Raw genomic sequence first — 13,453 nt, forward strand, 5'->3', positions numbered from 1 at the left:
TAAAATTAAAATTTTGAATTCTTTCCAAAATAAAAAAACCTAATAATAATTATTATTAATTACACCAAATCGAAACCGTTTATTATAACAAATAAAAGAATTAGATTTCTAGCAAGAACAAAATTAGAATTATATTTCTTTCCAAACTAGTAAGAAAAATCCAATAATTTCCTCATCATCCAAACAAATCTGAACCGTTTATTAACAAATCCAGGATTATCCATTAAGATAACGCTAATTATAATTAGGATAACATTAGGATATCATAATTCCCGGTAAGAATACCCCCACAGTCTCAAGGCCTATATAAGTGACCCCCCACCAAGCCTTCCAATCTCGTAACTCTCTCTTCGTCTTCGTCGTTCTCTTTGCTTCTCTTTGCTTCTCTTAGCTCGTAGCCATGGACGTTGATATCTCGCCAAAGCTTTCGAAGAAGCTCTACGGTGGAGATGGTGGGGCGTACTACTCGTGGTCGCCTGAGGAGCTTCCAATGCTCCGTGAGGGCAACATCGGCGCTGCTAAGCTTGTGCTTGAGAATCGTGGCCTGGCTCTCCCTAGCTACTCCGATTCCGCCAAGGTCGCCTATGTTCTTCAAGGTAATTCTTCTTTGATCCCATCACCTGTTTGATTTCCTTTTGCTTTGTGTTTCGTTGTGATCTCTGTGTGTTGGATTTAGTTTTTGAGCGAATTGAATTAGGGTTTGCTTAGGTCTTCTTGCGAGTTTCAGATCTAATGCTTGATCGTCGCTGTTTGATAGTGAATAGAACTAGGTTTTGGTACCGAGTTCTTTTTGTTCATGTGGTTGTCAATGTAGTTTTTTTTAAAATTATTTTAATGTGTTAGATCGAATACTGTAATGTTGTTTGAGAGAAATAGATTGATGGATTTTAGCTTCTAAACAAGTAGAACTAGGTTTTGGTTTTGAATTCTATGTGGTCATACGATGGTTTTCTTTGTTTAATTTGAATATGATTTCATCTGTAATTCCCTTAAAGTGAAAAGGGTATTCAATGTTTTTCTGATAATCCTGAACTTTATCTGAAATTTAATTTTTTTTTTTATATCTAATACTGTTGTTAGGAGTGAGTACTTTGATATCTAAATAACTTCTCTGAAGATTTATTTTTTACCTTGGTTTCTTATTACTTATTTTTACTTTTATCGAAGTAATTTTTGGATTTTTTTAAAGATCCTATTGAATATAATTGAAGTGGGTACTATAGACATCACGGTTGTTGATGGGACTTTCATGGTTGTGTCAACTTCTTGCATAAGATTTTGTCTTCTTTTATCATTGAGATTCTTTAACATAAATAAAGTAGCTTTAGATTAATATAAAGAAAAAGTAACATAAAGTACCATTATCACTATGAAGAATGAGGTCATGTTTAGATGTTTTCGTTTGGATTGAGCACTCTGTTTTTAATTTGTTCTGATGTTGGTTTAAGCTTTGGAATTTGATTTTGTTATGTAATTAAAGATAAAAAGATTTCAAATTTGGCTTTGTGTTATTTGTATTCTAATTTCCAGTCATGATTTGTTTATCATTACATCAATATGGTTAAATTCTAATTTATATTACAGGAAGTGGAACTACTGGAATTGTTCTTCCGGAGTCCCCTGAGAAAGTGATTGCCATCAATCAGGGTGATGCTATTGCTCTCCCCTTCGGTGTTGTGACCTGGTGGTTCAACCCCAATGACACTGAGCTCATTGTCCTCTTCTTGGGTGACACCTCCAAAGGCCACCACCGTGGTGAATTCACCAACTTCCAGATCACTGGTGCCAATGGCATCTTCACTGGCTTCACCACTGAGTTTGTCTCCCGTGCCTGGGACTTATCTGAAGATGAGGCTAAGAAGCTTGTTGAAAGCCAAAACAATGTAGGCATTATCAAGCTGAAGGATGGCCAATCCATGCCAGAACCATCTCCCAAAGACCGTGAAGGAATGGCTTTGAACTGCTTGGAGGCACCTCTAGATGTTGACATTAAGAATGGTGGCCGTGTCGTCGTTCTAAACACTCAGAACCTTCCCCTTGTTGGCGAAGTTGGCCTTGGTGCTGATCTTGTTAGGATTGATGCTCACTCAATGTGCTCCCCCGGCTTCTCTTGCGACTCTGCCTACCAAGTAACCTACATTGTCAAGGGCAGTGGCCGTGTCCAGGTTGTTGGCGTCGATGGCAAGCGCAAGCTGGAGACAAGAATCAAGGCTGGTTATCTATTCATCGTCCCCAGGTTCTTCGTCGTATCCAAGATTGCTGATTCTGAAGGCATGTCATGGTTCTCCATCATCTCCACTCCAAAGTATGTTCCAATTTACATGTTCTAGTTATGCTTTACTTTAAAATTCACTTCTTAACTGTTTGATAACTTTGATTGTTTGAATTTGCAGCCCAGTGTTCACTCATCTGGCTGGAAGGACTTCAGTGTGGAAGGCCATCTCTCCCCAGGTCCTGGAGGCATCCTTCAACACTACCCCAGAAATGGAGAAGCTTTTCAGGTCTAAGAGGACTTCAGATGAAATCTTCTTTGCTCCTCCCAACTAAAGCCTTGCTTGCTGTCTTTTATCAACAAACTTTTAGTTTTCTAGTTTTGTTTTAATAAACTTTTTGTTGCTGGGCTAATGGGCTTGACCCAAATTTAGTATCTTCTGAGCTATATTATCTATGAATTAGTTTTCTAGTTTTTCTTTTTAGTGTGTGGAATGAGGATATTGTTAAACGCTATTTTTTTTTAATATTAAGTTTCTTATTTAGTTAATTTTTAACTAGTCAATTCAATCAGGTTTTCATGTTCCAATTTAGAGTATATATATATATATATTTGATAGGATTCATCAGTTTGTTCTCTTATTGTCTTCTTTCTCATTAAACCGGCAACTTCTTTTGAGTTTTGATACACAAAAAAAAATAAATAAAAATAAAATAAAATAAATATTAAGTTTAGATTGAAATTGATATTTTTCGTTTTGATTATCTTTGAATATCAAATTCAAAGAATAGATGTATTTAATTATTTTATAAATTTGCAAAATATTTAGGCTGGCTCAAATGTCCTAAAACTGAATCTTAGAATTAAATCTTTAATTTATTTAATAAAAATTTAAATTTTATTAATTTTTTGATAAATATTTCAGATTAGTTTTGGATAAATTAGAAAAATTATAAAAATATTAAAATTAGAAGAAATAGGAATTTTAGAAAACGAGATATATAACTGATTTAGCAATAAATTTAAAAAAAACTTTATTATTTTTAATTTTTAAAAGTTAGTTAAGATAATAGAAGTGGAACTAATTAAATGTTAAATTTAAAAAATAATTTATCATAATAAATAATTATCATAATTACAATGATGAAGTTTTGAAAAGTTTTTTTAAAATTAATAATGAGGCTATTTCTTCTTCTTTTGGTTTATTTCTAATTGCGTTTCATTCGGAGTATCAATCACCAACACAACGCTAACTTGTTTGCAATATTTAATTAAATACATAGTTTAACATAATAATCAAGAAATTATATTAAAAAACAAGTTTATAAAAACAAAATAGATAACATCACAACAATGTTGATATCCTATCATTGAATATCATTAAGCTGTTTTGCTCCCAAACAAACAAAGAGTCACTTATCATCATACACCATCTTATTTTTTTATTTTTATTTTTATTTTTATTTTTTTTTGAAAACACCATCTTATTCTTCTAACCCTTAGAAAAAGTTCAAATAATAATAATTATAATTGATACTATCCATAAATAATCACAAATACTAAGTCAATTCATTCATACCTGATCCCTTTTTTTTACATTAAAATAGTCCTCATAATTAAGTTTCAACTTTCAACCACCAAAATCTTGTTTTATTTTAGAATTTTCCCTATAAATTCCAAAACTTCGTCTGTGGACTTTTTCAATCACTTTCAAAAAAATTAAATAATTAATTCTAATAATTTTTAATTCAATTTTATACATATAATACACAAAGCACACACTGTGTCCTTATACAATAATAAACACGTGTCAAACAACCAATGGAATTCTACTGTTTTCATCTGCTCTATGTATTCCACCTGATCCACCTCTAATTTTTATGCCAGCTGGTATTTTCTTATTGGTTAACAGACACTTTGACTCAAAGATGGGTCCCATTTGACCATTGCTTATGTTTGACCGGTCGTTATCTGGGATCCAATGGTCAATAATTCAGGATAGAATCAAAGAGCTCAGGTCGCTGATCCAACGGCTCACATAGATCTATTCGAAATCTTGGTGCAGTTTAAGATCCGGTGTTTCCGAGAACATTATACCATGGTTCACTGCTTCCACTCGCTCGCCCAAACCCTTGTCCTCATTCTCTCTCTCTCTCTCTCTCTCTCGTTTTCTCGATCTCTCGATCGCTCGATCTGCAGCCCTAATTCCAGCGAAAGCGCTAGTGGGAATTCGATTGATTCGAGGTTGTATGTCCTTGTTCGACGCTCTCTGTTGGTGCGATCTCAATGAAATTTTAGTTTCGTTTTTCCATCTAAAACTTTTTTTTTAGGTTTTTAGTTTTATTTTTATTGATTTTGTTTCAAGATTTGGGATTTTGATTTGCAATGGATTTGATCCATAATGAATGGATCTAGAGTTTGTTTGAGCTTTTGATCGAAGGTTATTGCATCAATGGGAGGGGAAGAAGACGCCGCGGCCGCCGGAGGCGGCCGGAAGATCTTTTGGAGATCAGCGTCGTGGTCTTCATCCCGGACATCGGGTTCAGATGTTGCCGGCGAGAAAAGCTCAGAGAACGGGCAAATACGGCGCTGCCCGGCGCCGCCTCTCACTCCCCGATCTCAAAACTCCAAGGCCCGCTCTTGCCTACCCTCCCTTACAGCCTCTTGCCATCGCCCGACGGAGCTTTGACGAGTGGCCCAAGGCTGGGTCTGATGATGTCGGTGAGTGGCACCAACCCCCGACCCCTGGCGCCAAGCCGGCGGGCAGCAACAAGCCCGGCGAAGGGCTGAAGGTTGATCTCCCCTCGATCCACACTCAGTGCGAGAAAGACCAGATTGCTTTCTTTGATAAGGAGTGTTCTAAGGTTGCTGACCATATATACCTTGGAGGTGACTCTGTTGCGCGGAACCGTGAGATCCTCAAGGAGAATGGCATCACCCATGTCTTAAATTGCGTTGGCTTTGTCTGCCCGGAGTACTTCAAATCCGATCTTGTGTATAAAACTCTCTGGTTGCAAGATAGCCCGTCGGAGGATATCACCAGCATATTGTATGATGTGTTTGATTACTTTGAGGATGTGCGGGAACAAGGTGGGAGGGTTTTTGTTCATTGCTGCCAAGGTGTTTCAAGGTCTACATCCCTTGTCATTGCATACTTGATGTGGAGGAAAGGGCAGAGCTTTGATGATGCCTTTCAATTTGTGAAGGCCGCCAGAGGGATTGCGAACCCGAACGTTGGTTTTGCATGCCAGTTGTTGCTGTGCCAGAAGAGGGTTCATGCCATTCCATTAAGCCCCAATTCGGTGCTGAGGCTGTATAGAATGGCACCACATTCGTCTTATGATGCTTTGCATTTGGTGCCGAAGATGTTGAATGATCCATCTCCAGCGGCTTTGGATTCGAGAGGGGCATTCATACTCCATGTGTTATCGTCTATATATGTGTGGCTTGGCAAGGATTGTGAACCGGTTATGGAGAAGGACGCAAAAGCTGCTGCCTTTCAGGTTGTAAGGTATGAGAAAGTGCAGGGATCTATTGTTACTGTGCTTGAAGGTGAAGAACCAGCTGCATTTTGGGAGGCCTTCTCAAGTGTGCCAATTTCTTCGGACAATGCGACTAATGCTAAGAAGGAGCAGATCGAATCATCCACTAAGATTTCTGTGGGAAAGAGAAGAGTTGAGTCCTATGATGCAGACTTTGAGCTTTTCCGAAAGGCTATCACCGGAGGTGTCGTGCCACCTTTTCCTTCCTCTGGCCCTGGTCAGGAAACCCGTCTGCCAGCGAGAGAGAGCAATTGGAGTATATTAAGGCGCAAGGTTGTCTGCGGAGCAATTAGCAGGGTCTTCCCTGACTCTTCTCTTGTCAGAGATTCTGATCCCCGTGTTAGCAGAGTTCAGCGTTTAAGCTCAGAATTGTTGACTTCACCACCTTATCTTTCTCCCAGTTCACTTTCATCTGATTCAAGCAGTAGCTCAAAGTGTAGTTCTGAGTCTCCATCAATCTCTCCTTCTACATCTCCTTCAACTTCACTTACACCTTCACCTGCCTCATCTAGCCTGCCTGACACTTCACTGCCAGCAACAAAGCTTTTCCGGTTCTCAAATACATTTGGACGTTCAGATCCTTGCTTGGAAAGTGGTCCTTCACCTTCAAAGGGTCCTGCAAAGTCTATTGCTGAAAGACGGGGAAGCTTTTCCCTTCTGAAGTTGCCAACATTGACTAGAAAGCTGGCGAATTCATCTCATCCTTCGGTTGCAAATCCACAGGAGTTTTCAGAGAACAGTGGCTTCAGCTATGGTGTTAATTATGGTGACTCTTCCCCTCATTGTGGCAATGACTATTTGGAGCCACAGGATGTTGGTCCTCTGCATGACACCCAAACAATATCCAGAAACACAGTACTAAATGATACTTGTCCGGTGTCGTCAAATACATCCAAATTCCTAGTATACCGTTGGCCCAACATAGAAAGTATAACAACATTTGACAAAAAGGATCTTGATTCCAAAGCATTATTCTTTTTCTTAACTTCAGATGCATCTAGAATTGGAGAACTCGGTAAGATGTTATACATGTGGATAGGGAAGTCCTTCAAACAAGCTGATTTGAGAATTCAATCAAATAGTGGAAAAGATGTTGATGAAGCGAATGCAATTGACTGGAATCAAGTTGGCTATGATTTCCTTTCCCTCCTGGGTCTACCACAGGATATCCCTGTCAGGGTATGTAACACAATGCCAATACCTCTTATTGTTCTTCTTTCTATCAGGTTCATTTATTGTTTCTGTACTTCAAGAAGCTTTATCATGTGTAATTAATTGTTAAGAGCTAACCTAACACTATTGCCATGATTTCTTAGGTTATATGTTAACTTAGATATGTTGAAGATTGACTATGACTTGTAATATTTGTTTCACCCAACAATTACCATACTTTAGGATGTTGCACTTACCTAAGAGTCTGAGACTGTGAGACTTGAATGGTTAACTAGCTCCTGCTTTCCGTATTTATTTTTATTAAATATAACTAATGCTTTTGCTTTAGAAGTAAATTCCTCTTTAATTTAAGACTTAAATCAATAGAACATGTATTCACGAACTCAGAATCCCAATATTTAGTTGCAAATCAAGTTTATGGATTTACTGTCCATGTAAATACCTTTTTATTTTAGTGTGAGATATGGAGGCCATGAATGCATGTATATTTCACCAAAGATTTAAAGGGATCTTTGTTCATCAAACTTGATATATCTGTCCATCAGAGCATTTTTCCACAAATTTTACTGGCATTAATGGCCCGCTATTTGGCTTAGCTGTCAGCCAAAATCTTTCTTGTTTAATTAGTGAACCAAAGATGTTTGCTTCCTTCTGTGTGACTATATCATTCCTAAAGCATTGTATGGTCTTACTAGTCCTTTATTGTTTTGACAAATTCATGCTTGCTATTAGCTTAATTTTTTTTCCCCCTAGATAGCTTGAGAACTGAGAAAATCCAATTCATAATGTCGTTTACTGTTTCAACAGCAAAATTACAGATTATAGTTGACAAGTACATCATTGTTTCAACAGCTATGGACTAAATTTGCAAGCCAACCATCTTTATATGCATTACTCGATGACCCTGCCTTTCGATTCGTTTTTTATCATTGCTAACATTTGCCGCTATGTTAAGTTTAGGATATTTCATTGTCTTCTCTGTTTTCTTCGAATCATGACAGGTTGTTAAAGAAGAGGAGACACAGGATTATCCAGATTTTTTCAGTTCTGCTTAAATTCTTTATATACTCCAGGCCCCCCAGCAGAGCAGCAGTAGTTGATGTCTTTTGTTCTCAAAGTAGCTTACCATGAGGAGCCTTGTGGCAACAGAGAATAGTGAGGTAAAAGATAAAAGTTTTTCTTTAACAATTAATTACCAATGATGCTAATAATCTTATGCTGTGATTTTTCTCTGCTTTTAATTCAGGAGTCTGCCAGAGAGACACACACATGGCTGTACAAAGTCTGCTCCCCTGCAATCTCAGATTCAAAGAACTTGTAATTCTTGAAATCCCATTGTACATTTTTACGAACAGATTCATTTAGTCTTTGCTTAAATACTTCATCCAAGGTTAAGAACTTGTTATTTCATGCCTTAGGCTTAATTCCAGTGCTACTGAAGCTGCATTAGTTGTTACAATTGTAATTTTTTTTTTACTGCTATTTAATTATCATCTCTTGCTTAATTACAATGGGAGGAAAAGCTTCAAGACTCTGACCAAAAAGAAACTGGAAATGAACCATAATACTTGGATTAATAGTTTCCCTTCATAATTTACAGTGAAATCACAATATGAACTGATTCCAAGCACCATGAAAATCAGTTAGCAGTCTTGCCTATCGCAACTCGGACTATTCCTTTCTCTTATTCAATGTAAAAGAAGATAAATTAGCTTTCTATGGGTCAAAATCATTCAAGGATCACCTCTGCGCTTGTTTCTCAGCAGTTACATCAGTGACGCTGAGAAGCATAATTGCGGGAAAATTGTAAGTTTTTCCCCTTAAATACTCATGGATGCAATTTGATCTTGGAGCACTGCATCACACATTATTTGCTGTGTTGTTCGACAAGTTTCCATCAACCCCGCGTTTAGGACTGGATAATGTTGCCTTCTGTGGCTTGGTTCTCAAGAAACTTTTAGTGTATAATGCACCGAAAACAATTACCTGTTTCAACTTTTAAGTTAATTTCTGGGACAGTAATCTGATGATCTTCAGATACAAAGCAAAAGATGTAGGTGAAAATGTTTACCGCTCCAACCCACTGTCTCAAGCTTAATGGATGTGCAAACCAGACACATGATAACAAGATGCTCACCAGCTACAGCAAATTCCAAAAACATAAGAAAACAAAAAATGTTAAAGCGTTAGGGAATATTTGGTCTTGAAGATGTTTATTTATTTACCTGTCTCGTGGTCATTATAGTCGCAAATGTTAAAGCACCGAATGTTCGAATTGTATATGAAATGAAGAATTGACTCACTGTTGCTACCTGCATACATTGATTTGGTTACCAATTATATCCAACAGAGCTAATTTCTGAAGAATGGACAAGCTTCAGACATTTTGGCTTCCAGTGATCATCAGTCTCTTGGGAACAAGATAATTTCATAAACTAAGCCAAAAGGTTAAGAAATTATATAGCTCATTGTAAGACAGAAATCTGATTGATATTATGTTCGTTGGACCGGTAAAAGGGAAGTGCTCGTATACTTACAGTGGATAAGAGGACAACATCATAAAAGCAATCATGGTGGCGAAACATAAAATCTATTGCCAGAAGAAGATGGCCCTGTAATATAAGTCCTGATTTAAAAATAAATAAATAACTTGGTTAGTATATGATCCTCATAAACAAAACCTCAAGCTCACACTAATACAAACAAAATAACTATTTTTATGACAACCCATGAAAAACCAGTATTGCTCATGCTTAGAACCTGGCAAGGTATATGGTGGTAAGAGGGAAAAGGACGGTCCCTGATTAGTTTTTGAAGTTATACAAGTTGAAAGAAAGAAATATCATGCGAAAATACCCTGAAGATACCCAACCTATACCTTTTAAATGGTCATAAAAAAAAAAAAAAACGCTTACATCCATTACTACTTTTATAGAGCTCAAAAATAAAACTGATTTGCCTGTCATCATTATTAAAGGCAAGGGGAAAGGAAAAAAGGACTTTATCTTTCACAAAAGTACCACTTGAAATAACACCATAGCAATTATGATTGTGGTGATACATCAGAAATCAGGAGACGTAAATGTTACACCGTTCCACACTCACACACACACACACACACACAAATAAATAAAAATAAAAAGGAAGAAGAGGTGAAGAACCCTTGAGGAATAAAACTGGCCCATTCTCAATGCGCTATGGTACCTTAACTTTTCAAGCATTCAATTAATTATAGAATGTATCTAAAAGCAACTTGAGCAGTAAAACTTAAGTGCAAAACTTGACAGATTTAAGATAGGTAAGTAAGCATGTATTATATGAATGCCCAATTTAAATGGAATACTTAATTTAGACCACTTTGGGGTAGGAAATCTTACCAGATAAACTGAGGATACAAGAGCATAAAGTTGTGTAGAATATCTGGTTGTGTATTTCCATGTCATAGCCTTTGAAAAGCTTGTCCTGAAATGTGCTTGTAAACCCATCAAGCCTGGAATATTCCTTTCCAACATGAGTGATCACGATATACAACAATCCAAGCGGAAGTATGTGCAGTATGGAAGGAAGAAGTCTTAAAGCAACAAAAAGCCAAATGTTAATAATATCAAAAGTATAATCTACAAGTTAACAATCCAAAAAATCGTCCTCTTTCTATGGCTGGCTTTTGGAAAACTTGCACATTTAACAAGTGAAGACAATGTACTGTATGTAACAGATAATGTTCCAAATAACTTATAAAACTGATAAAGCAACTAAAACATTTTGAGAACAACAGAAACATGAGTTTTTTTTGCTCCTTGGATGCCGGCTTAGCCATTACACATTCAAGGTATATTCTTATAGCAGATGCAAAGAGAGATCTCAAATTAGTAGTGAATGAGAGATAACACCCATCTAAACCTCTACTTTTTTACAATCCAAATAAATTACATTGAAAAGCATGGTCACAGGGATGGCTTTAAAACTAAATTGATTTTTTAATAATTCAAAATACTTTAATCTCTATTTTGGTTATATGTCCATATCATTGTGCAATCCAAACATCTTATTTTATTAGGAACATGATAGAATTGAGCTAGGAAGGAAAAAACTTTTACCCAAGATAACCAAACATAAGAAACATTCCCCAAACAGTGCTTTCTCTCCCCGAAGCATATGGACTGACATCAGTTGAAGCCTGCACCAAAGAAGCTGTGGTGAACTTTATTTCAAATTGATTTTAATCTTAATTTATATCAACCAAATTCACAAAGATCTGTCAAAGCGTTGAGGATAATAATCCCATGCATAAGGCTTCCACCAACATAGGCTGTGAAAAAGATTATTTGCACACCAAAAAAATCATTGGACTAAGTTGCATAAACAGTATCTACACTGCTAATAATATGCATGAACTTGGGTATCACTTCTTTAAATATATTAAAAATGGTCAGGGCATCATGATTTTCAGGTAATACTGAAATTAAGATAGTGTACCACAAAAAAAAATAAAAATAAAAAAATAAAAAATAAATAAATAATAAAAAAGAAGCAATTATATATCACAAGAGACTGAACTCAGCAGAAATGTAGTTGCAGCAATCTTCAGTATGACACATATTCAAAAATTAAGATTTTAAAGATGTGTTACCGGAAACAATATGAATATTGAACAACCCAATGTCACTAGAAAAGCAAAAAAATAGTCCTTCCCATTATATATCTTCTGCATTATAATTGTCCCCCAGATCTGAATGACAAGAAAAATGAGTTAGATATATGGTGTCCATCAGAATACCGCATGAAATGTATTATGGAAAACACCAAAGTTGAGAACAAAAGGTAGGTATGCCATTAATTGTAAGGATGAGTACACATGGACATTAAGAGCGCATGGTTACGGGTTACCATATCATACTTCACAGAAATCATTCCTTTATTCAATATATCATTCCTTTGCCCAATATGTATAAAGCATAGAATAGCGATTAAAAATTTAGAATTATATTTTTTTGGGTGTCACTTTTTGTGATGGTTACACCAAAAAAGTGTTTCAGGAAATTTCATACCAGAAATTGTCATCAAATCTTCATTCATATTAGTAACTATGCTACATCCATGCACGCATCACAGACTAACTCCAACAGAAAAAATAGTGCCCACTTCATGATTTTCAGTTAGAATCTAATTCATAAACCAGTGATCGAGAGACTATAAACTAGAGTTACTATGCAAGAATATCTCCTTGCTTGAACAAGTAATGTAATTGTTTCAGTATAGTTACTTGTCCAATCTCATGCTTATCACTCAATTATAGAAATTCCAACAATGCCAATTACTCACACTAACATCCTAAAGAATTCTAAGCCAAAATTAGTCTGATCAATAAGATAAATAGAACATCTAGGAGCTAAACATAAGAAAATTAACCAGCAAATTACATAACAAGAAGTGATGAACAAGCTACTAAAATTTGGTGGAGTTATCTAATCAGAAGAAAGAAACACATAACACAAACAAAACCACACCTACAACAAGACATGCAAAAGAATGTCTTATCCCTTACCATAACAGGTATCATTTTCGCACATTTGGCCAGTGTTTGAACAGGAAAACTAACATACTTTGAGGGCCTGAAACCATGAGATCCTTCGTCAGAATATATAATATGCAAACTTTTTTTCAGCTTGTTTTACATCAAAAGAGGCATCACCTCACCAAATGCAGAAGCACTAACCTCATATTGGCATGTAGTAGTGAGTATATTAGACACTGAAACAGCACAGTACTTATAAACCGGAGCAACAGGATCAATCGTTTTCCTACTCGCCTAACAAAACCACATTCACAAACCATCAAAGTCGAACACAAACCAAGCACAACAAGAAGCAATCTTTTTACCAGCAAAGCGCCGGCAGACACCGCAGAAGTCGCCAAACGATTACAAAAGACAAGAAACAGCGAGTATCTAAAAAGCTCCTTCTTTTCACCATAAGGCACTCTCATAATCTTCTCCTGAACAACCAATCAGGACAATCACGCAAAAAAAAATCCACCATTTAAAAATAGAAAACAGCTCTCATACCTGAAGGATCCCATAGATGACAAGAGTGCTCATGATCCCGACGACGGCGAAGGCGCACTTCAGAACCCTATTCCCCTTCGCTTCAGCAACTGATGCTTGAGGTTCAGGTTCGGCCATCTTCCATCCAATTCCCACGCCCCAAATCAAGAACCGGGTCACTGATTCAGAAGAGGAGATCAAGGGTTTGGTTCCGAGAAAGGAAAGCAGAGAGGTGGTGAGATTGGAGGAGTTGCGGGGCGGGAATATGGGATCGGGGATAGGAACAGAAGAAGAGACGTGGCAACGAAGAGAGAGGAGAGAAAGAGAGAGGGAGAGAGGGAGCGAGGATGATGGCCTGAGATTTGGGGCGGAAAGGGAGGGGAAACGAAAAGGTTTATGGAATGGCGGGCATGGGTTGGATTAATTATTAATAATTGGTTTAAGCCATGTATGATTCCTTTAAGGTCAAGTTGCACTTATAAG

At 36.8% G+C, this 13,453-nt stretch overlaps 3 protein-coding genes across 3 annotated transcripts; 2 read left to right on the forward strand and 1 right to left on the reverse strand.

The window, feature by feature from the left end:
• Positions 1-341: 341 nt before the first annotated feature.
• LOC120272984 (glutelin type-D 1-like) lies at positions 342-2,761 on the forward strand. Its single transcript, XM_039279628.1, has 3 exons — positions 342-596; positions 1,585-2,305; positions 2,394-2,761. The coding sequence occupies exons 1-3, from the start codon at positions 401-403 to the stop codon at positions 2,545-2,547; spliced, it is 1,071 nt and encodes a 356-aa protein (XP_039135562.1). The 5' UTR covers positions 342-400; the 3' UTR covers positions 2,548-2,761.
• A 1,564-nt stretch (positions 2,762-4,325) lies between these two features.
• LOC120274115 (protein-tyrosine-phosphatase MKP1-like) lies at positions 4,326-8,386 on the forward strand. Its single transcript, XM_039280875.1, is given in 4 exon segments — positions 4,326-4,859; positions 4,861-6,933; positions 7,929-8,087; positions 8,174-8,386. Coding segments are annotated over 3 exon segments (2,322 nt in total). The 5' UTR covers positions 4,326-4,664; the 3' UTR covers positions 7,983-8,087; positions 8,174-8,386.
• Positions 8,387-8,476: 90 nt separating this feature from the next.
• LOC120274116 (UDP-galactose/UDP-glucose transporter 5B-like) lies at positions 8,477-13,401 on the reverse strand. Its single transcript, XM_039280876.1, has 11 exons — positions 12,992-13,401; positions 12,808-12,921; positions 12,643-12,736; positions 12,473-12,537; positions 11,558-11,656; positions 11,025-11,104; positions 10,305-10,417; positions 9,465-9,553; positions 9,153-9,239; positions 8,999-9,067; positions 8,477-8,913 (listed from the first exon to the last, which is right to left on the reverse strand). Exons 1-11 carry the CDS (start codon positions 13,106-13,108, stop codon positions 8,788-8,790), a joined length of 1,053 nt encoding a protein of 350 aa, XP_039136810.1. The 5' UTR covers positions 13,109-13,401; the 3' UTR covers positions 8,477-8,787.
• Between the last annotated feature and the right edge of the window lie 52 nt (positions 13,402-13,453).

This window comes from Dioscorea cayenensis, chromosome 12 (genome assembly GCF_009730915.1).
Source record: "Dioscorea cayenensis subsp. rotundata cultivar TDr96_F1 chromosome 12, TDr96_F1_v2_PseudoChromosome.rev07_lg8_w22 25.fasta, whole genome shotgun sequence".
Lineage (NCBI taxonomy): Eukaryota > Viridiplantae > Streptophyta > Magnoliopsida > Dioscoreales > Dioscoreaceae > Dioscorea > Dioscorea cayenensis.

Excerpts from the sequence above, each read along its gene's own strand:
- LOC120274116 (XM_039280876.1), bottom strand. The coding sequence starts at position 13,108 with ATGGCCGAACCTGAACCTCAAGCATCAGTTGCTGAAGCGAAGGGGAAT. Across the intron at positions 12,922-12,991 it reads TCATCTATGGGATCCTTCAG|GAGAAGATTATGAGAGTGCC; the intron begins GTATGAGAGCTG and ends TTGGTTGTTCAG. Across the intron at positions 8,914-8,998 it reads TGAGACAGTGGGTTGGAGCG|GTAATTGTTTTCGGTGCATT; the intron begins GTAAACATTTTC and ends AAGTTGAAACAG.
- LOC120272984 (XM_039279628.1), top strand. The coding sequence starts at position 401 with ATGGACGTTGATATCTCGCCAAAGCTTTCGAAGAAGCTCTACGGTGGA. Across the intron at positions 597-1,584 it reads GGTCGCCTATGTTCTTCAAG|GAAGTGGAACTACTGGAATT; the intron begins GTAATTCTTCTT and ends TTTATATTACAG. Across the intron at positions 2,306-2,393 it reads TCCATCATCTCCACTCCAAA|CCCAGTGTTCACTCATCTGG; the intron begins GTATGTTCCAAT and ends TTGAATTTGCAG.